The following is a 20127-nucleotide window of genomic DNA, read 5'->3' on the forward strand; positions in this document are numbered from 1 at the left end:
TCAGCAGTCCGGCCAGCCTGACGCACCGTCGGCGAGCCTGGGAGGGGGAGCCCTCCCCGGTAGTGCCAGGCTCCGCTCCCGGAGGGTCTCCCGAGGGGCGGGCTCGTCGGGCTCCTTGCCTGCTTCCCTGCCTGCCGCCGGCGCCTCAAGGTCATCCGCCGTCTCGCTCGGGCGGGCTCGATCCCGCCGCGCCCCCACCCCATCTCCTCCCCATCCTCATCCCCGTCCCCGTCCCCATCCCGTCCCCCCCCCTCCGCCGCGGCCCTCCCACCGCGGCTCTGCCCGCCCTCCGCCGCGCCGGGCGCGGGCGCGGGAGCGGCGCTGCGCTGCGGCGGGGCCGTGGACCGGGGTCCGGGGTCCGGCGGGCGGCGAGCGCTGCCGCCGTGCCGCGGCTGGAGGTCATGCCGCCGCGCCGCCCGCCCGCCGCGCCGCCCCGCCGCCCGCCCGGAGATCGGCGAGGCAGCGCCCGGCGGCGGGCGGGATAATGCGGCTGCCCAGCCCGCAGGCACCGCCAGCGGGGCGCCCCCGCCGCCATGTCCCCCCCGGCCTCGGCCGCCGCCACCAGCGAGGGAGGCAGCAGCACGCCGGTGCCTCCGGAGGAGGAGGCGGAGGGGGCCCGAGAGGAGGTGAGGAAGGAGAGCGGCCGCCCCCCTCCCGGGGCTGCTCCCCACCACCCTCCCTCCTTCCCTCTCCGCCCGCTTTGCATGGCGCGTTCATTGACTGCCCCGCCGCGGGCCGGGCTTTGCCCGCACAGGTATGGAGCCCCTCCTTGGGAGGCCCTGTCCGGCCCCGGGGCCGCGGTGCGGGCCGGCGCGGGGCTGGGAGGGGGGCGAGGAAAGCCTCCCGTCGGTCCCCGCCGCTGCAGGCTGCCCGGCTGTCCGCGGTGCTGCGGGGCTGGGAGGGACGCATCAGCCAGCGCCGCTCTGGTGGAGGTGGGGTCGGAGGTGACCGGGGTGTAGGGAGAAAACGGGAAAGAGGAGCGCGGGGCGCTGCTTGGGCTTACTGCAGTTGGGAGAGGGTTTTATGCCTGGGAGAAATGGGGAGCCCCCCTTGCTGCGCTCTGGCTTTGGGGTGCCAGGAGGTAGTACAGCTGCCCGGGTCACTGCAGGGGAAGATGCAGTGAGCAGCAGGGGGGACGTGGAGAAGCCTGGGGTTGTCGCTGGTGGTTGCTCCCAGCTGGAAGATGGCTGGGGAAAGCAGGAGGTGCAGACTCGGGCAGGCCAGGTACCAGCACAGCCTTGCCTCTAGGTATGCTGCAGTCCTTCCCCTCCTGATGGCTTCTGTGGCGTCCAGGCAGCAGATGCCCAAAAGGGTGAGGAGCAGGGTACTATGTGTATGGGGAGCAGCATGGGGACGCAGGTGTGGGAACCCCTTTGTCTGCCTCCACACATCATGCTCGCAGCTTGGGCTTCCCAAGAGGAGAGAAAGCAGCTGCACTGACTAGGAAGACCCATCTTACGGCATGGGGCGGGGGACCCATGGAGGGCAGCTAAGCAGTGTAGGGGATGCAGCGTTCTCCTGGTGCAGTGGCTTGTCCTCACCAATGAGACCACAGCTCAAAGGGCAGCAGCTGGGGGGGGGGGGGGTGTGTGTGCTCAAAAGCTGGTGCATCAGTGGTCCTCTGCTGTTGAGGAGCTGCGGTTAGCAAGTGCTGCATAATCCTGGTATTCTCTGCTTCTTTGGCTTAGGAGGAATGTGCATGCCCATGCACGGTTATTCCATATACACAGACTTATATTTAGCTATAAATAATTGCGGGAGAGGAATGCTGAAGTTCAAGGACTGTGAAGCTGTACAAATACCGTGTTACTCTGCTCTGGGGCTGCTCCTCTCTCCCTGCTTCCATTCAACAAACCCTGGTGTCCTGAGCCCAGGCTCTCCAAACGGCTCCTAAACGGTAGCTAAACTGTGAAGTGCCTTTTTAGCATGAGGACAAGCTTGTGCCATGCTGGGATGTGGTCCCTTGCCCCCAGTGCCCTGGCAGCGCTGCTGCTATGTACAAGAGAGCACAGCGGCTCTTGAGAGATGCCAGAGCTGGTTTGAATGAAAGAAGTGTAGCGGGGCCAGTGCCCGGGTGAGTTTCTCTTGCCTGCAGTGTCCCCTGTCTTGAGGGATTCCGAGAAGATTGTCTGCGCTTTGATTGCTCCATGGTGGCTGCCAACCAGGGTGCCAGTGTAATTGTATCCTGTGGGAGCAGGCAGAAGGCTGCAGTCCATGACATCTTTAGGCTAAAGGCACACTTCCTGCAGCCAGAAGCTATCACAGACTTGCATGAAGCAGCTGGTGGAATGGATGGAAGCTGCAGCCTCTGCTGACAGTGCCATGCTTGGTGGTGTCTCAGCTGGTGCAATGAGGAGAGATCTTAGCGGGGAGCCTGGATTGGTGGACTGACCTAGGGCAATCCTCTTGTCCTCAGAAATACTGGGAAGGGAGAGTGTTCCTGCTCCCCTGTAGGGCCTGCGTAAGGCTGTCCTAGCAGTGTGATGTCCTCATTTCGATCAGAGCCAACTGCCTGTGCCAGCATTGCTGAGCATCCCGTGAATGTGTCTGAACCCCAACTATAGGGGTCCTTTGCCCAGGGAACCAGGTGAGTTATGTGGGGACTGGAAAATGGGAAACACGCTCTGTGCTGTTTTAAGGTGCCTCATGCTGACATCTTTCAGGTCTTTGTGTCTAGGGGCCAGGCAGGCTTCAGGTTGTTCCAGCAAGACAAGTAGCAAGAGCTACTGACCAGAGTGGGCTGACCCCTTGCTCCCTGTTGGCATCACATGCATACACCTACACTTGATGGTGGTGAGCTGAATCTCACTCAGCAATGCATTTCCACCTTGGAGGGTAGGAAATGCTGAGCTTTTCAGCCTGGGAGCAGGCAAAAAAAGTCCTTGTCCTGCTGCTTGGGTAAGATCTGATGGAAGGAATCAATCGTCCTCCAAGCTGCTGTGTAAAATGGAGACCTTGGTTCTAGTGCAGGAGATGACTGCTGGCAGGGTTCCCTGGCTCTGAGATGCTCAGCCTTTCTGTTTCCTCTGCAGTTGGTGATGCTGCCAGCCTGGGGCTGAGCCACCTCTTTCTTCTAGACAGGTAGTTCCTGAATCTGGGCTGTAGGCACATGGATTGTGACTGGGGAGGGGTTGCTGGGACCATCCTGACCAGGAGTTGCCAGTGTCTGTCCGGGGCCTTGGAAGATGGTGGCAATTTTTAGTAGTGACTGGATGCTCCCCGCCTGCCTTGTTCTGGAGATTTGAGGTCAAAGGGAGCAGGGCTTATTCATTTGTTGCATGATGTAAGCAAATGGGCAGGGCAGAGCCATGGAAACTGATGCTGAGGAGTCCCACTGGAGTCCCCTGCAAGCTGCTGCCACAGCCTGGCACTCAGGAGCTACCTGGGCATCCACGCTGCTGCTCTGGGGCTGTTTTGAACTGTTTCTTCAGCCCCATGGAGGGCTGTCCCTAGGATACCCAACCCTGTGAATCCAGGGTGTCTCATAAAGTGAAGGCTGAGCATTCTGGAGGTGAACTGGAGATATCAGGCAGGTCTCTGCAAGGCACAGGAGGTGAGGACACAGAACACTTATTAAATGGGGGTGGTAGATGGAGCCAAGGACAGGATGCTTCAGAAGAAGCTTGAAAAGCTTAAAGGGTTTCTGGAGTTGTTTAGTGTTCAAAGTGGCACGGTAAAGGTTGTGGGGGCAATGAAGGTATTTTGCCCCTGTGCTTGGCCACTGGGGTGCTGGGCAGGTTTGAACCCTCGAGGCTTTTCTGAGAAGAGGAGTCCCCAGATCTCAAAGGAGTTTAGTGCATTATGGCCATCTCCATTCTCTTTGTGGCTGCTCATAAGTCGTCCTTTCCATCCCTTCCTGTGCACCCCAGAGCCACAGCTTCAGGAGTGGAACTCCATTTCCTTTCACCTCAGGGGCAATATCAGAGGCAAATGCTATGTATGAGGGAGGGAAGGCTGTAGCAGGAGTCTAGCTCTTGCCTTCCCAGCACCCAGGCACCTGGTAAGGGTTGTCCCATGGGTTCTACATGGTGAGCTGAAGCACACACAGAGGGGTTGGCCAGGCCCTAGCTGGACCAGTTCTGCCCTCTAGCACTGCAGAGATGTTCAGGTGCACCTGCAATAGTGGATTTGTTTACCCCTTTCCAGTGCACAAGCCTGAGCAATGGGGGAGGCTCCCAGCGATGGAGGGAAACCCTGTTTACAACGAAGTAGGGCACGCATTTTGCCTTGTTCCATCAGACTGCAGTGGGCATACGACGATGGCATTTATGTCAGAGCCTGCTCTCCTCCCAATGACACTGTTCTGGGACAGAAAGGATTTCCCTTTCCATGGCTTTTTCATCTACATGTTTGCTGTGCTGGACTTCTCCAGGGTTGGTTAAGAGCTCAAGCAGGCGACCTTATTCAGCCTCTTCTGCAGGGGGAAGCTGTGGAGCCGGTTGCTTGCTCCTGTGAGCCCTTTGCAGCCCAGGAGAGGAGCAGGGATGCTGCAGTTCCTACTGGGATGAGACTCTGCAGCTGGCTCCTCCTCCATCTCTGCTGTGGTTGTATCCCGTCATTGCCACTTGATCAGCTCTCAGAAACCCCACCAGCGTGGCCAATGTGTATGTTTTTTACCTCAAAATCCTAGAACAAAACTGGGTTGTAAACAGTTTACAGCAGGGGTTAGCGTAACCCTGTAAAAGTGCTGCAGTGTCTCAATACTGCGTAGTCCTAGGAAAAGGCTAATGCATGGACTAGAGCCCTGCTAACACAGTTCCTGGAACCCAGCCTGGGCTGCATCGCGCTCCCTGCCCCAGGTGGGTAACCACAGCAGGGCTTGCCTGCATCTCTGCAGGGGGACAGCCAGTATCTCCTCCTGAGCAGGAGCATGTAAAATGTGAGGGGCTGGAGCAACTGGGAGGTGGAGTTTGCTTTCTGGGACCAGCCTGGCCAGAGATCTGTCTTCCTGATCCCCCATCCCCAGCGTGGCAGATGAGCGAGCTGAATCTTTGCTATATTCCCTGTGCTCCATTTGCAATTCCCTGTTATCCCCCACCCCGAACAAAGCACTGTTTCTGAGCCAGCCCTCTCACGCAGACACCCCAGAGTTAGCATGTACTTTGCATCTCCTTGAGGCCCCCCTTCACACCCTCCCTCTGCTCCTTCTTTGGCCAAGCAGCTCCCTTAGAGCCTCCTAGCCAGGATTGCCACTGAGGGGGAAGATTTGCAATGCAGAAAGCAGCTGGGGAAGAGGAAACCTTCGGCTGCCTGGGTAATAGCTGTCAAGTGCAGAGAGTTGTGCTGCAGCCAAGCAAAGCCAGAGGGATCTGGGCAGGCTCTTGGAACCGCAACATGGACCTGAGAGCACAGCTCAGGCATCTCTGCCTGTGGGTATCCCCATTTCCTCTCCTTGCTCCCTTTTGTTTTATCCGGGGTTCCCTTCTCGTCCCATGACTGTGAGGCTGCTGAAGTGATGGGCCACACTGGGAAGACAGGGACGCACATGAGTTTGTGCTGGAGGTGATGAGCAGAGCCACCACACACCTCTCCCTGTTGCCTGCAGAGCAGCGTTACCCAACCTGCCTTCCCTGGGCTCTGTGTCTCTGTCACCTGTTCTTGCTCTCAGATGTGGTTCCAAAGAGGGGGGCTCAGCGCTGCTAATGCTTGGGACCCACAGTGGGATGTGCCACCGTTCCCGCTGCCACCGGTGGTCCCTATGGATATGCTGCCTGTTCCGCTCATCGCAGGCTGGCTGCTGGGAAGGGAAGCCTCCTGCCTCCTGGAGAGACACCTCTGTGGGAGATTTGTGCTGTGTCGCAGTGGCAGAAGTCTCAAACCAGCCTTGGCAAGGTGTAGGGAGGAATGGTTGGTGTGTGGGACTCCAGATTGGGTGAGGAGAGAGCAAGGGGATTTCTTAAAAGAGAAGAGGGCCAGATCTGTCCCTAGACCTGCCAGTGGCCTTGTGAACTCTGGTTCTTGCTTTAATTTCCCTTTTAATGCAAAAGTGAAAGTGCCCCCTCCCTGCTTTCTAGCAGCAGCAGCCCACTCAGCTCTTTGGGATCCCTGGATGAGAGACCTCTCCAGCCCAGCGTGTTCAGGAATGAAGAGGTGGGGCCAGGCTTGGACTTCATTGCTGTGAGGGGTGTCATTACAGCAGCAGAGGTGAGCTCAGGAGTGGTGCTGCGTGCAGTTAGGAAGGCAGAACAGACCTGAAAGCCTCAGTGAGTTTAGCAGCATCTGCACAGCGCTGGGGTTCTTGCACCCCTCTCTTAGGTCTCTTCATTGGAGATTCTTTTGTATAAGAAGGGAAATAGTCTCTTTGCATGTTCTCCCTTTGGGTGTGGTAAGGTCAGGTCTCACCAACCAAGCTGGATCAGTACTTGAGACTGCAGGGTGTTGCAGAGTGACAGAGGTTTCTTTAAGCAGGGTTTTTCCCCAGGTCTTTGTGAAGCCCTGCGTGGTTCCTGTGGTGAAGGCACCAGTTTAATCCCTTGAAATCCATATTGCTGAAGTTCCGCCCTTTCCTCACTGTGCGACCTGTGGGCAGTTTCTCCAGAGGTGTGGGCTTTCACAGCTGAATCCCAGTGCAAGCTGGGAGCCGTGACTGGCCACTCGCCCTCCCTGCTGCCGTACATTGGCAGAGTGCTCTTTTCTGCCAGCTTGCACACCTTTTAGGATGTTATTCCGTATTTGCTTTCTCTCCCACCAGAGGTGGCTGCATTTCACTCGTGGAAAACAGCTTTCCCATTCTCAAGGTTGTAAAGCACTTGGGAGGCACTTGGAGCCCCTTGTGCTGCCATGTGTTGTGGTGGGAATTGCCATTACCGAACAGAGACTGTCCCAGCTGCAGAAGGTCTGTTTCTCCATCTCACAGGCACCCCAGGCTGCTTGTGCTGCCCTGGTAGGAGAAACCTGCATGTTGCTATGGGTCATTACTGGGAAAGGGGGAGAGACCTGTGTGTGAGCGGGGAGAGGCGCGATGGGATGAGCTGTGTGAGGTGTTCAGGTGGGACAACTCATCGGTTAGAGCATGGGTGGGATGGCTGCACGAGCCAAGGTATGTTGGGGAGATCCCCTGCCTCCATCTCGCTGTGCATCGAGGGGACATGTCAGTGTTGGGGTCACTCCCCATTGAAGAAGGGTGATGCTCAGGTGCAGGCTGGCAGAGTTGCCCTCTGTTGCTCTCCTCCATGTGCAGGTGGGCTCTGGCTGCCTCCCATAGAGGGGCAGAGCAACAAAAAGGGAAGGGGGTCACAGTTGCCTGCCCTGTGGGACTGTCATTCTGGGATCAGTCCCAGCCTCTGGCCTGCCCGTTAAGCGTAGGAGCCCCACAGCATCTGTGTTGTCCCTGTTTGAGGGGCTACAGGTGCCACCATGGCACCCTGCTGCCTGCTCCTCTTCCTCCTGCTGCTGCTGCAGCCGACTGACTCCTCTCTTTGTTTTCTCTTCCCTTCTCTGTGCCCCCCGGAGCAGCAGCGGCCGGTGAAGCAGTCTCTCAGCAAGTCCCTGTGCCGAGAGTCCCACTGGAAATGCCTGCTGCTGTCCCTCCTCATGTACGGCTGCATGGGAGCCATGACCTGGTGCCACGTCACCAAGGTGACCCGTCTGACGTTTGACAGCGCCTACAAGGGCAAGTCCATGATGTACCACGACAGCCCCTGTTCCAACGGCTACGTCTACATCCCCTTGGCCTTCCTGGTGATGCTCTACGTGGTGTACCTGGTGGAGTGTTGGCACTGCTACACCCGCAATGAGCTGCAGTACAAAGTGGACGTGGAGAGCGTGCACGAACGCGTGCAGCGGATGCAGCAGGCGACCCCCTGCATCTGGTGGAAGGCCATCAGCTACCACTATGTCCGCAGGACTCGGCAGGTTACCCGCTACCGCAACGGGGATGCCTACACCACCACCCAGGTGTATCACGAGAGGGTCAACACCCACGTGGCAGAGGCTGAATTCGATTATTCCAACTGTGGAGTTAAGGACATCTCCAAGGACCTCATTGACTTGGAGAGCTACCCGGCCACACGGCTCCGCTTCACCAAGTGTTTCAGCTTTGCCAACGTGGAGTCAGAGAACTCCTACCTGACCCAGCGGGCCCGCTTCTTCACGGAGAACGAGGGCTTGGATGACTACATGGAGGCCAGGGAGGGCATGCACCTCAAAAACGTGGACTTCAAGGAATACATGGTGGCCTTTTCTGACCCAGACAACCTGCCTTGGTATGTATCCCACTATGTCTTCTGGGTGGCGGCTCTGCTGACCCTATCCTGGCCCCTGCGGGTGCTAAATGAGTACCGCACCTCCTATGTCCATTACCATGTAGAGAAACTCTTTGGGTTCGACTATGTGGCGGTGACACCGGCCGAGGAGCGCTCCTTCTGCCGGAGGATGCCCCGTGTCAACACGGTGGACAGCACTGAGCTGGAGTGGCACATCCGATCCAACCAGCAGCTGGTGCCCAGCTACTCGGAAGCGGTCCTGATGGACTTGGTGGGGCTCTCTGGCTGCACCAACTACTCTGCTTGCCGGTATGGAGGCTACCGGCAGAACTGTGAGCGGTGCCACAGGACTATAAGCAGCTCCTCCATCTTCTCCCGCAGTGCCCTGAGCATCTGCAACGGCAGCCCCAGGATCCCCTTCAGCAGCAGCCGCTTCTCCCTGGGCCGCCTCTATGGGTCACGGCGCAGCTGCCTCTGGCAGAGCCGGAGCGGGAGCCTCAATGAGCAGAGCTGCCCCACGGAGCAGACCCGCCTCTCCAGCCAGGTGACTGTGGAGGAGGAAGACCCCCCTCCTTACCAGGACGCCCTCTACTTCCCCATCCTCATCGTGCACCGCAATGAAGGCTGCCTGAACCACGACCACCGTCACCTCCACCGCAATGGGTCCTGTGTGGAGACCTCACTGTGAAAGCCGAGGCCGGTGAGATCTCATTGTCCACTGCCTGGCTCGAGCCAGTGCAGGATTTGGGGAGAGGAGCGCAGTGGAGGCAGATGGCCTAGGAGGACATCAGGATGGAGCGGACGGAGCTTCTCGCTCCTGCAGCCAGCAAAGCTCCTCACACCGTAGCCCTGACCTCTCAGGGGGGTGAGTGCTGATGCTCCCCCTGACATGGCACAGAACTCTAGACCAACCATCACATGCAAAAAACAGAAGAACCCAAACCAACCCCAACACCGTAATTCATGGCATCAAGATCCAAAGGGGGGAATAAAAAGACAGGCCTGATGCAGGGAGGAGAGTGCTTTGGCTCCCAGCCCTGGTTCCAGGCTCGCTCGTGCTCCGAGGAACCGGCAGCCACCAGGAAGTGCCCTGCTGCACCTCTGCCCACCCCGCTGCCCATGCTGGAGTGACACCCCTCGCAGGGTGCAAGGGAATGGGTCCCTTGGGAGCGGCGTGTCACTGCCTGTGCCTACTGGTGTGGGGCATCCAGGCACGTGGAGCTGAGCGACAAGGTTAGAACAAAGTCTGAAAGCCACAGATCCAGCTCTTCCCCTTCCCCCCGTTCCCACCCTCCCCATTGTTTTTAGACCATGCTCCGACTGTTACTCTGTTCTCACTGCTGGGAATGGCACCACCTCCAGAGGATCCCAGGCTCAGCTCCTTAGGAAGCTTCAGCACGCCAGCGCTGAGAGTCAGCATCCCCGAGGTAAAGGGCTTTCTCTTTGGGATTACAGCAGGCAGGCAGCGCCGGGGAAGGGGTGAATGTGCGAACCCAGATGGAGTGGAGGTCTGCGGCACTTCTGATCTCTTTGCTGGAGGAGAGCTCAGCTGGAAAGAGAAAATGGGAGGCCCCCGCTGTGAGCTGGGGAATGGGGAGAGGATGGCACTGGGACAGGCATCGTGGTAATAAGTGGCACATCAAGTGGCCGAGGTCCCTTCCTGGCTTTGAAGTGAGTCCTAATTGGTTCCGACAAGCATCGAGGAAGGTTCTGGTAGGTTCAGCTGCAATTCATCTATTGATAATAGAGCAGCAGGTTGGTGCATGTCTGTGAGAGTGAATTTTGCATGAGATCAGGCCAGGCTCTGCCTGCAGACTCCGAGCTGCAGGCTCCTGGCTGCCTGGTTTTGGCAGGGAGCTATGAGGAGCTGGAAAGGGGAAACACATGCTGGAGCATTGGGAACCTGGGCTGGGGAATTGAGAAGCAAAGATTCTCTTTCTGTGGGGCCCCACTTGTTGGTGCAGGACCCGCAGGTGGGAGACAGGGAGGCATCTGCTGTGAGGGATGCTCTGCAGAACAGAGGCTGGGGACACATTACAGGGGAACCTGCTTAAAACCAAGTGGTTTACACTATAGAGGTGTTTGCAGAGAGATGCCAGGCTGTCACAAGTGAGGTAGCCCATTATCCACTGGGTTCCTCTACCTTGCTCTTGTCAGGGCAGGCTGGCCTGCTCTGAGCTTTGTGCTGCCACTTCTATCCTGCTGGAAAGGATCTTGGTGACATTGAGGAGGAAGCCTTCATGTCACTGAAGCTGCATGAGTGGTGGCAGCATGCAAGCACCCAGCTTTTCCTTCTCCATCAACACATCCCCAGTTCCCTTGTGTCCCTGTTCGCAGAAAAGCTGTCTCCTTTTCAGTCAGCTCTTTGTGGGAGTGCATGCCAAATCAGTCAGCACTGCTCCTCAGCCTCACCACGCTTCCCTCATTGGCTGGGGCGCACAAGGGCTGAGAGCAGCAGGTCTTGGATGACAACCACAAGTCCATCAGCACGTGAGCATTCAAGCTTGGTATCTGTCTCTGCAGCCATTGCAGAAGGGTAAGATGCAACTGCAAACAGTGAGGCATTGTATTTAGTCCTGCCTGTCTTCCTCTTGCTAACTGTTAATGAAGGGTCTCTTTCTCTAGTCATGCTGCTGTACTGCTTCACCTCCTATATCCTGGGGAGGCTGCAAACACACTCTGCCACCACAGTCCTCTTTTGAAGATCATGTCTTGCTGGTAAGCCTGGAGCAGTCAGTGCCTGCAGGTGTTGTAAGGCTCTGCTTGACTTTGCCCCCAGAGCAGTCTGTTCTGCTCTTTGTGCCTTGCGTGCCCTGGTGTCTCTTGCCTTTCAAGTCAGCTTGTCCTCCTGGATCTCAAGTGCTAGACTCCAAATGACGATGGTTTGAACAGAAAGTCCTTTAAAATCTCACCCTGGTATGATTCAGTCTTATCATCTGCCCTTAATCTCACTACCAGACTTGGATCATGTTGTTTTAAATAAAAGGGTCCCTTTGGGAACGGAGAAGCACAAGGTCTCTGGTGCGGGCACATCCATCTCTGTATTTTGTTCTCATTATTTGCACAGATCCAGACTGGATGAAAGTGGCTGCGGCCCCTTTGGCTGCCCTAGGGGTTTTCTTGCTTAGTGGTGACATTGGGTTGGCTGTTCACTTGCACTTCTCTCTCCAAGGGCTTAATGTAAGCCAGGGCCAATGCCGAGGATCCTCGTGACTCTGGGGAGATAACTGTGTGTGCTTGTATGTCCCAGTGAATCAGGAAAGGTTCAGTCAGTGGAGCTGCAACGGGTCATTAGTGAGGAATGTGGTTCGCTTGCCCTTCCCAACATGTTCTCTTTGAAATCTCCTACACATTGCTTAAATTAGGCTATGGTGGCTCATCTTTCAATCTCCAGCCTCCAAGGTGCCTTGGACAGATGGATATAACTAAGATTTGGCAGGCCTTTTAGCTCCCTGGGGCAAAGACAGTCCTCTGAATACTAACAGATTAGTAGGGTCTCTGTGCCCCTGTCCTTTAGCACCTGTGGCAGAGTTCTGCTTGCAGGCACCTTGTCCTTGGCTCGCTCTGGGCCTTTTCATGAGTTTTCTTCAACTTGTTCCTCTAGCCCCATTTTCTCTCAGGAAATCTTATTCTGGTGGTGGTCTATCCAGGTGGACACAGGTATCTTTAAGGCACAGCTGCTGCTCTGGCCAGCAGGACCCATGCAGAGCCTTCCCGTTGCTGAACACCTTCCCCATGCGCACAGTGCCAGCCACATCCGGGTGTCAGACGTAGTCCCAGTGCCATGGTCTGTGGCTGTCCCTGACCCACAGCATCCTGAGAAGTGGGACCTCTCTAGTCAGTGCTCCCCACTGCACACCAGGATTTCTTAGAGATCCCCTTCCTCATATTCTTGGCCCTACCACCCTACTGAGCATGGTGGAACTACCCATCCCGGTCCAGCCTGCTGCATTCCTGCCAGGCTCAGGAAAGGGGATGGCATGCTTGGGAGCAGAACTGGGAAGCAGGGGTGGGAATTGTATGGTGGCTTGGCAAAGAAGTGGTGGAGCTGGAGAGAACAGAATGAAGCTGGGGTTGTGCTCTCTCTCCTTCTCCCTGCCTGCAATGGCAGGGCAGCATGTCTAGCCAGACAGAGAAGCTCGTGGCAGACAGCTGATAGAGCCACCAGAAAGAGTGTGCTTGTAGAGGTTTCCCCCGAAGTGCTGGTGAGGGACCACTGTGCCCTGGGCAAAGGGCAGCTGATTGAATTCTCCTTGCAGCTCAGGTTATTAGCACAGATAACCCGAGATGGTCTGTCTGCTCTGGTGCACAGCCTCTCTGTGGTGGATTGGTCCCATCTCCTCAGCACAGAGACTTCCACCCTCCGCAGCTCCAGGCTGAGCAGCACTCAGGCATCTGCTCTTCTTGCAGACTTGCATCTGCTCTTCACCGTGTCTGTGCGGTGATGACGACTCCTTTGGCAGCTCATTTGATGGCCCAGTCTGCTCCTCTCATGATAGCCTGCTCCCTTACATCTAACCTGAGTTCTCCCTGCTGTATCTTAATCCCATTACTTATCCTCCATTGACTGGCAAGTCTAATTGGCTCTGCTCCTTTTCCCCATGGCCTTCCCATCACAAGCAGCATTATCTGGTTTCCACAGCCTTCTCTTCGCCAATCCCAGGGTCTTCTTTCCCCCAGGATCAAACTGGCTTGCACGGTGGTGCGGAAGTTTTCCTTGTGTAGCAAGTCTATCCTTCCTGCTCTGAGGCTGGCCTGGGCAAGAGGAGAGGCCCAAGGGTGCAAGCCATGCCTTGGTCTGTCAGCGTGGCTGTGTCCTCATTTCTGGGCAGAAGATCCCTTCAAAGTTAGAGAAGTACACAGAACTGCTGACCTCTTCTGCAAGGAAAGCAGCACAGCCTGCATCACCCTCTGGGAAGGTGAAAGCTGGGTCATTCACCCACTGCAGCTTTCCATGGGCTGAGAGTCAGGCTCAGCGTTGCACTTGTCAGCAGGCTTTCCTCATACTTTTCCAGAGGCGGCTTGTCTTCTTGGCCTCTTTCTTCTTGGTGCTAAAAGGGAGATAGTCCCTACTGCTGCACGGCTGGACAGAAAATTCATGCTATGCTGTTGCTCATTGCTCCCAGTATACTTGTCAGGTACTCTCCAGCTTTTCTGAACAGGAGAAAGAGAAAGAGTGTGCAAGAAGCTGTGGATTAGCTGATGTTCAAGACACATCACCACCCATTTATCCATCTTTCAGCACACAATGGAAGCTGCCCAGATAGTGCCTAGCGCTTTGCCTGTGAAGAACCAGGTGGTGACATCAACCAGGCTGGTGGTACCTCTTGATCCCCCACTGCTCATCATGCAAACCACACCAAAGAGAGAGATTTCGGAGAGGGCTTTTGGATTGAGCCAATTGTAGGGGCATTTGTTAGGACAGGGAGGGGGAATCTCAGTTTATGACTAAGGCCAGGCATTTCAGAGTCATACACTAGGCAAAAACTCAGGATTAGTGCTAAGGCTGATGTTTTTCTGATCTCAGACAGCACATCCCCCCTTCCTTTCTGCTCCCTATAAAATGCACACATTGGAGACCCAGCCCAAGCCTGTCACCTTTGTTGTGTCTCCACTCAAGAGGCCGCAGAGCTCTTCAGTACCTCTGGTGGGTGCCCATGGGGAGGGGACTGCAGGAAGGGGTTTATTAAGGGAAGTTTAAGAAAATTAGGTAGCATCCAATGTTGTTAAATGAGTGCCTGCTGATTAGCCTGAGGGAAGAATAATACCTTTTAAACTCTCCTTCCAGACTTTCCAACCATGGCTTCAGTACTACTGTCTGGTATCACCAGAGTGCTGCCTTACTTTCAGCAGGGTACAGCCCTGCTGCAAGGTGCTTCTACTCTGCTGCAGTAGCTGTAGGGCATGGGTCTAAAATACTACACCACCACTAAGAAGCTGTGTTGCCAAAGAGCTGTAAGTCTCAATTTGTGATATGTGCTTCTAATCATGTTTCGTTCATATTTGGTGGTTAGAATAAGGTCTGTATGAACATGATCTGGATTCAGATCATCTCTGAAATGAAACATGGTTTAAGTGTTAACTCTATTTGGTAATGCTGCCTCCTCTGATGCACATGGGCCTAGAGTCTCCACTGAGCCAGCTATGTGTGGGGACCAAAGGCTGGTTCGTAGCCCAGTGGGGACTTGGGATGGCACCTGCTTTAGGATCTTCTCCCTGTGGGCATTCTGGAAAAAGGGGAAAGGTGCTTAGTCACATTTCAGGTAGAAATGAATGGGTTATGTTCATTACCAGTGCAGTTTTATTGAAGCTGGTGGTACTATACCAATGTGAGCTTGGCTTAGCAACTCCTCATAGTGGTCTGTCCTTGAATCCAGGTAAATTGCTCTGTCACAGTGTTGCTTTAATGCACTGAGTTCATGTTGGGACTTGGCCAACATGGATGAATGTTGAATATATACTGTATCTGCAAGCAGTAGGTTGAATTGTTCTGCTCTACTGCCTCCATCACAGCTGCTCTGCCAAGGGAAACGTTATGCCCATGGATGCGATCTCATCAACTCCCTCAAAAGCAAGACAACAAGCAGATTGACCTCCACCACACTGGGAGAGGAGCCTTGTCCCACAGGACTACAGCCTTTCCACATAGGAGGGAAAAGAGGTCCCAGGGACAGAACTGAACCTGCAAGATCCGTGGTCTCCCCTTCCTCCTTGTCTCCTCACCTCTGTCTGTCCTGGGGGAGGGACAGTTTCTTGTGGAGGTCAGCAAGCTCCTCTTCCTGCAGCTCGTAAACAGGCTCTACTAAGAGGTACATCATCCACCTATGCAACTCTTCCAGAAGCTGCCAAGTTTTCAGGAGCCCATTGCAATGTGCAGCATGGCCATCCAGCACTGAGAATAAGCACAGTGGCTGCTGGAAAGCTAAGTGGGTTTTATTCCTCCCCCCCACCAAGGAAGACTGTTTTTGTTGGGCCTTTTTGTTCGTTTGTTTCGGTTTTGCTAACTTCATTTGGGAAAACTAAGCTTGTGAGAAATTGGTGCCCATCCTGAACTCTCCCTGGTCCTTCGAACTTCGGGAATGGATGGATCCCCTACTGTGATTATAATCTAGCAGATTTTGTAGAGCAAAGTAACTTCACACACAGACACATGAGGTTCTTTCACTCTCCATCAGCACAAGCTGCTTCTGTGGTCTTAGCTACTCACATTAGTGAAAGAAAAAGCCTAGCTAGAATGTGGTGAGATGACTTAGTATTTTGTATCAGTCCCATGGTCCCAATGTCCATTAGCAGCGCCGTCAGCAGCTGTGCCATGAATTCAGGCTTTGAATGGCAGTCCATGAACCAGTCAGGGTGAAAACATTTGGAAAAGCCCAAGCCTGAGTCTGTGTTTGTCTCCAGAGGCAGCTGCAGAGAGAGGATCAGCTGAAAGCAGGCATCACCTCCTGCTCAGCCATGCTAGAGGCTATTGGGCTGTTTGTGTTGCACCTTTCCTCCCAGGATGAGCCTGTCCCCAGGGGCTGAGCAGAGGGGAAGGAAAGTAATTGTATGTGTGACCAAGCAGCATGCAAGCACCATTCAGCAGGCTGGGGGAAAAGTGACAGCTAGAGCCCAAAATAACAGGATTTCATGTTTGAAATGCCAATGGCTTTTTCAAACTGGCGTGAGACCAAAAGGCCTTAACAGTGGCGAGAAGTGTTCCAGGTTGCTGTTCTTCCTTGCTGGGAAAAACAGATTTTTGATGATGAGGTGTGGTTAAACACTCCAGCCAGCTCTGTTAGACGTGTGCAGTGCTTGTGGGGAAGAATTGCTCAAGGAAGACTGGGATGGTGGCCCTGTTGCTCCACAATGGGGTAGGGTGATCAGAAACAAAAGCTGGAGTTTCAGGGCTTCCTCTGCCCCTGGAGCTGTGACCTGGCTGTCCACCCAAGCATGCACATATGGCAGGGTGGGCTTCTGCATGCCCGTGTGCACACCCGGGACCCCCAGCCCTGCAGAGGGTTGATGTGTTTGTGGCTGTGGTCTGGTGTCACCCGTCTGTCCTTGCAGCCAGGGCTTTGCAGGGTAACAGAGCATTGCTTGTTCCTCGTGAGAGGAAACTCCTGACCTGGTTTTTGTGAGGAGATGGTGTGAAGTGTCACATTTGCTGCAGCGAGTGGCAGGGAGCAGGGATAAAAGCATGGTGCAAGCTGTGTTTGAGAACGAGCTAATCCCTTGCTGCCTGAAATGGGAGAGCTGCTAGATCTGCTCCTGGCCAACACTGTTCAGCTCTTCTCACTCTCCCAAACCTGATGTGCAAACTGTTATTCCTCTGAGGTAGCCAAAGGACTTTGTTCCCTAACTCCTCCAAGGCTGTGCATTTGCATCGTTTTGGTCCTCTCCATGCTAGCACTGTGGGCAGCCATGAAATGCCAGTGGATGTGTGATACCTCAGGCGTGCTGGTGGCCAGAGCCTGCCATAACCTGCTGGTTTGCCTGCATACAGCCTCCCAACAATGCTCCTGCCCTGGTGTGCCTTGGGCTTGCTTGGTGGAGAGGCAACACAGCCGGGCCTCACTTGTGCATCACTTTATGTTCTCTCAGAGAATTCCACAGCACTTCTCGGAGCCTTTGTAGGCAGGGTAAATCCAACAGACCAAAAGTAGAAGACAGAAGGCCTTGACATTTTGGTGGTCTCTGGGTTCCTAGTGCTGTCTCTTGGCAGGAGAGGCACATCAGCTGTTGTGGCAGTGTGGGACCAGGGGACAGGGTGTCTTCTGGGTGAGTTTCCAAACAAAGGCTCTGTGCTTCTTTGCTGGGACCAAGGGCAGCTTTGCTGTGGGCTGAACAAGACACAGCTGATGGAGGAGCTCGATGAGGAGGGCAGAATAGTGTGTGAATGCACAGCAAGATACGTGCAGAGGAGGGGATGTTGAAGAACAGCTGTAAAAGGCTTTGCAGATGTGATGGTTTTTACCAAGACACAAGGCGAGACAGGGCTGAGGGCTGCTGTGCTGGACCAATGCTGCTGCGAGGCACGGAGGGTGTGGGAAATAGACCAGGGCATTTGATGGAGAAGCCCAGGAATAAAGCAGGCTTTCCTTGCAGGCTGAGCATGCTCCAGACTGGGGAGACAGGCAGGAGGCATTTCAAAGCTGAGGTGCCCAGACCAAGCCTTGCTGTATTGTCAGAGCAGCGATGCTGCCTCCGAGCCCAGCACTGACAGCTCGAGCACGTGTCACCAAACAGCAATGGCTAATGCAGCCACAAGGTGTAAATGTCACTAATGAATAAATTGCCTTGTGCCTTGGAGAGGCCAATCCATCACAGCCGGGGACAGGGATCTGACAGGCATGGCTATTTCAGGCGTAGCCTGTAGGGAGGAGGAACAATTCATTTCTGAGCCATCCCCTCCACCTAGGGAAGCCGATGCAGGGCTTGGCTCTGTGCTGCTCAGCTTCATCCCTCTTCACTGCATTGGAAGGAAGAAGCAGGAGGGTCTAGCTTAGCCAGAAGTGCCCTGTCTGCAGAGAAGTGCGTGAGCCCCGCCAGGGCTAGCTGGAGAGGGAGTTTTGAGGGAGGCTGCTGCACATAGGGCACATGCTGTAGGTGATTGTGGGATAAAGTGGTGTGTCCCCAGTGATCAGGAGAGTTCGTGTCAGTTGTCTTTTCCTCCCCTGCTGTTGAGCCCCAGCCACCAGCACCTCAGCTGGCTGTGCAGAGGGCCAGCAGGTATAGGGCAGGCAGGGACAGAGGTCAGCGTGGACAAATGCAGCTCTGTGGGAACAAAGGGAGGCTGAACGGAGCAACCATTTCCATGCACAGCCTCTGCCCATCCCCACGGCAGCCTGCTCCTCCACCCCCAATTGGTGCTTGAAGTCAACCTGCCATCCTCTTTACAGCATATGCCAGTGTGACACCTTGCAAATCGATGCCTGGGTCGCTGTGAGCAGAAGCCGCCAGGCTTGGGAAGCCAGCCACTGGCTCCTGCTGCTGCGTGAGCTGTGCTCAGAGCAAAAGCAGGGCTTGCCATCTGCTGTGGGAAGGAGCCAGCCAGACACCCCTGCTCCGGGCCAGTGGGCACCCACTGGCATAGTCCAAGTGCAAGCCCTTGTGTCTTTCCCCCTGCTTTACTTCCCAGCCACCCTCTGTCTCTCCCCATGTCTGTGGCACATGGACAAGGGGATGCTCCCAGCTTGGATGGGTTCCTCTGCTGCCAAATGCTGCTCACGCTGCACCGGTGCAAGGGAGAGGAGACCAGCTCCCAGGCAAAGTGCCAGAGGTTGTTCTTTCCTCAGATGGAGGCCCACGGCTGACCCCCTCCTCAAAGCTCTGCAGCACTCCTTGGGGATGGATCTCATGGAAGAGCTAAAGGGCTCATACTGGCCCTTCCCAGCACAGAGTGACCTACTGGTTACCACTCTGCATGGTGGTCCCACAGCACGGTAACCAGACCTGGAGCTGACAAGTGACCCAGCAATGACAGGAGTGTTCACACTCACGCAAGCTGCTGTTGCTGTCAGGGCTTTCATTTTTTTACCAACATGTATGGCATTTGAAGTCGTTTCGACCCTTGCAGGCTGCCAAATAGCAGGCTGTTGGTCTTGGTGTGGGCAAGTGGTGCAGCCTGCTTGGTTTGGGCTTTTCTCTTTGGCTAGGAGATAGATGGGAGGGAAGGCAAAGGGTTGTCCAAGCATTCCTACATGTGGCAGCCGAGGAGTGTGCTCAGGTGGCATTAACAGCCTTGGCCATTTGCAGGAAAAGGAGATGTGAATATCCTTGGAAAGCAAGTCAACAGTTGTTGTGGTGATGATATGTTTCCCCAAGCCCTTTTCTTTCATCCCTGTTCCTCACTGGCTCTGGCAGCCAGTTCCTCCTTCTGTGTCTGCTAGCATGGCTGAGGGATCTCATCGCTGCCCTCCCAGCACGAGCCTTCATTGCACAGCTGGCTGACCAGACGCAGCCCTGTACTTGGAGCTACAGGCAGGCTTGCCTAGGACCAGGCCACCTCCATTAAACCCCCACCCTTGCTGCTGGAGCTGTTCCTTCATCAGCCTGATGCTGACCTGGGTCTTTTCTGCTGTTTCTGAACACAAGTTCTCATCTCATTCAGGTGTGTCATTCAGTGGGAATACTTTGTAAGTGCAAATAAAAAGAAACAAATCTATTCAATACCTCGGTCTCGAGGATGGAAAGCGAGTTGTGAGAGACACCCAGGTAGGGAGGTTTCTCAGCTGCTGCTGCTGGTTAGGGTTTCTTGTGGACCGAGCCCCTGGAGCATCCATGACCTGTGAGGGCTTGGGACTGAGCCCCATCAGCATGGTGGCCCTGGCACGGCCATGACTGCTGGGGACAGCCTCGCACTCCATCCTTTCTGATCTGTAAGGGCCTGACATGACACAGGTAAAGGTCCTGTCGGCCGGGGGCCAGTGGCACCACAGGCATCTGTATCCATCAGGCAGAGCAAGGCAGAAGCGGGTACGTGGCGAACAAATTCTTTTGTGAATACTGGGAAACAGTTTTTACTTTTCAACTCTGTCAATATGATCTAGCTCTGTCTGTCTCTCTATATATGTACAAACAGTATATCACAATGTTGCCTTTTTTGTTGGAAATATCAAAGTACAAAGATTGTAAACCAAATCGGTGTAATAAAAGTTTCGGATGATTCACTGAGGTGGCTGCCAGCGGTGGGTCTGTCAGTGCTGGTGCTGGTGTAAAGCCCCTGAGTTGCTCAGAGTGCGGGAGGCGATGGAGATCAGCCTTAATTCCCTGCTGACCTCTCCTGAGTGGGGTGGCCGAAGGACCAAGGCAGTCACGTATGTGCCCTGTCCTGTCCCCAGGTGGCCACAGCCATGCATGGAGCAGAAGGAAGCTGCTCCGTTTTCCTCCAAGGCAGAAGAAGCTGCTCTGTTTTCAACCCTGTGGGCTGTGTGGGTTAGCA

The 20127-nt window shown here is 55.1% G+C and overlaps 1 protein-coding gene across 1 annotated transcript; it reads left to right on the plus strand.

The window, feature by feature from the left end:
• The first annotated feature begins 435 nt into the window (after positions 1 to 435).
• Positions 436 to 19859, plus strand: TMEM151B (transmembrane protein 151B). Its single transcript, XM_062629649.1, is given in 4 exon segments — positions 436 to 651; positions 654 to 754; positions 7456 to 9917; positions 14718 to 19859. Coding segments are annotated over 3 exon segments (1656 nt in total). The 5' UTR covers positions 436 to 533; the 3' UTR covers positions 8893 to 9917; positions 14718 to 19859.
• The last annotated feature ends 268 nt before the right edge of the window (positions 19860 to 20127 follow it).

Source organism: Pezoporus occidentalis, unplaced genomic scaffold, assembly GCF_034315485.1.
Source record: "Pezoporus occidentalis ecotype Australia unplaced genomic scaffold, CSIRO_AGI_Poc_V1 ctg34, whole genome shotgun sequence".
Lineage (NCBI taxonomy): Eukaryota > Metazoa > Chordata > Aves > Psittaciformes > Psittacidae > Pezoporus > Pezoporus occidentalis.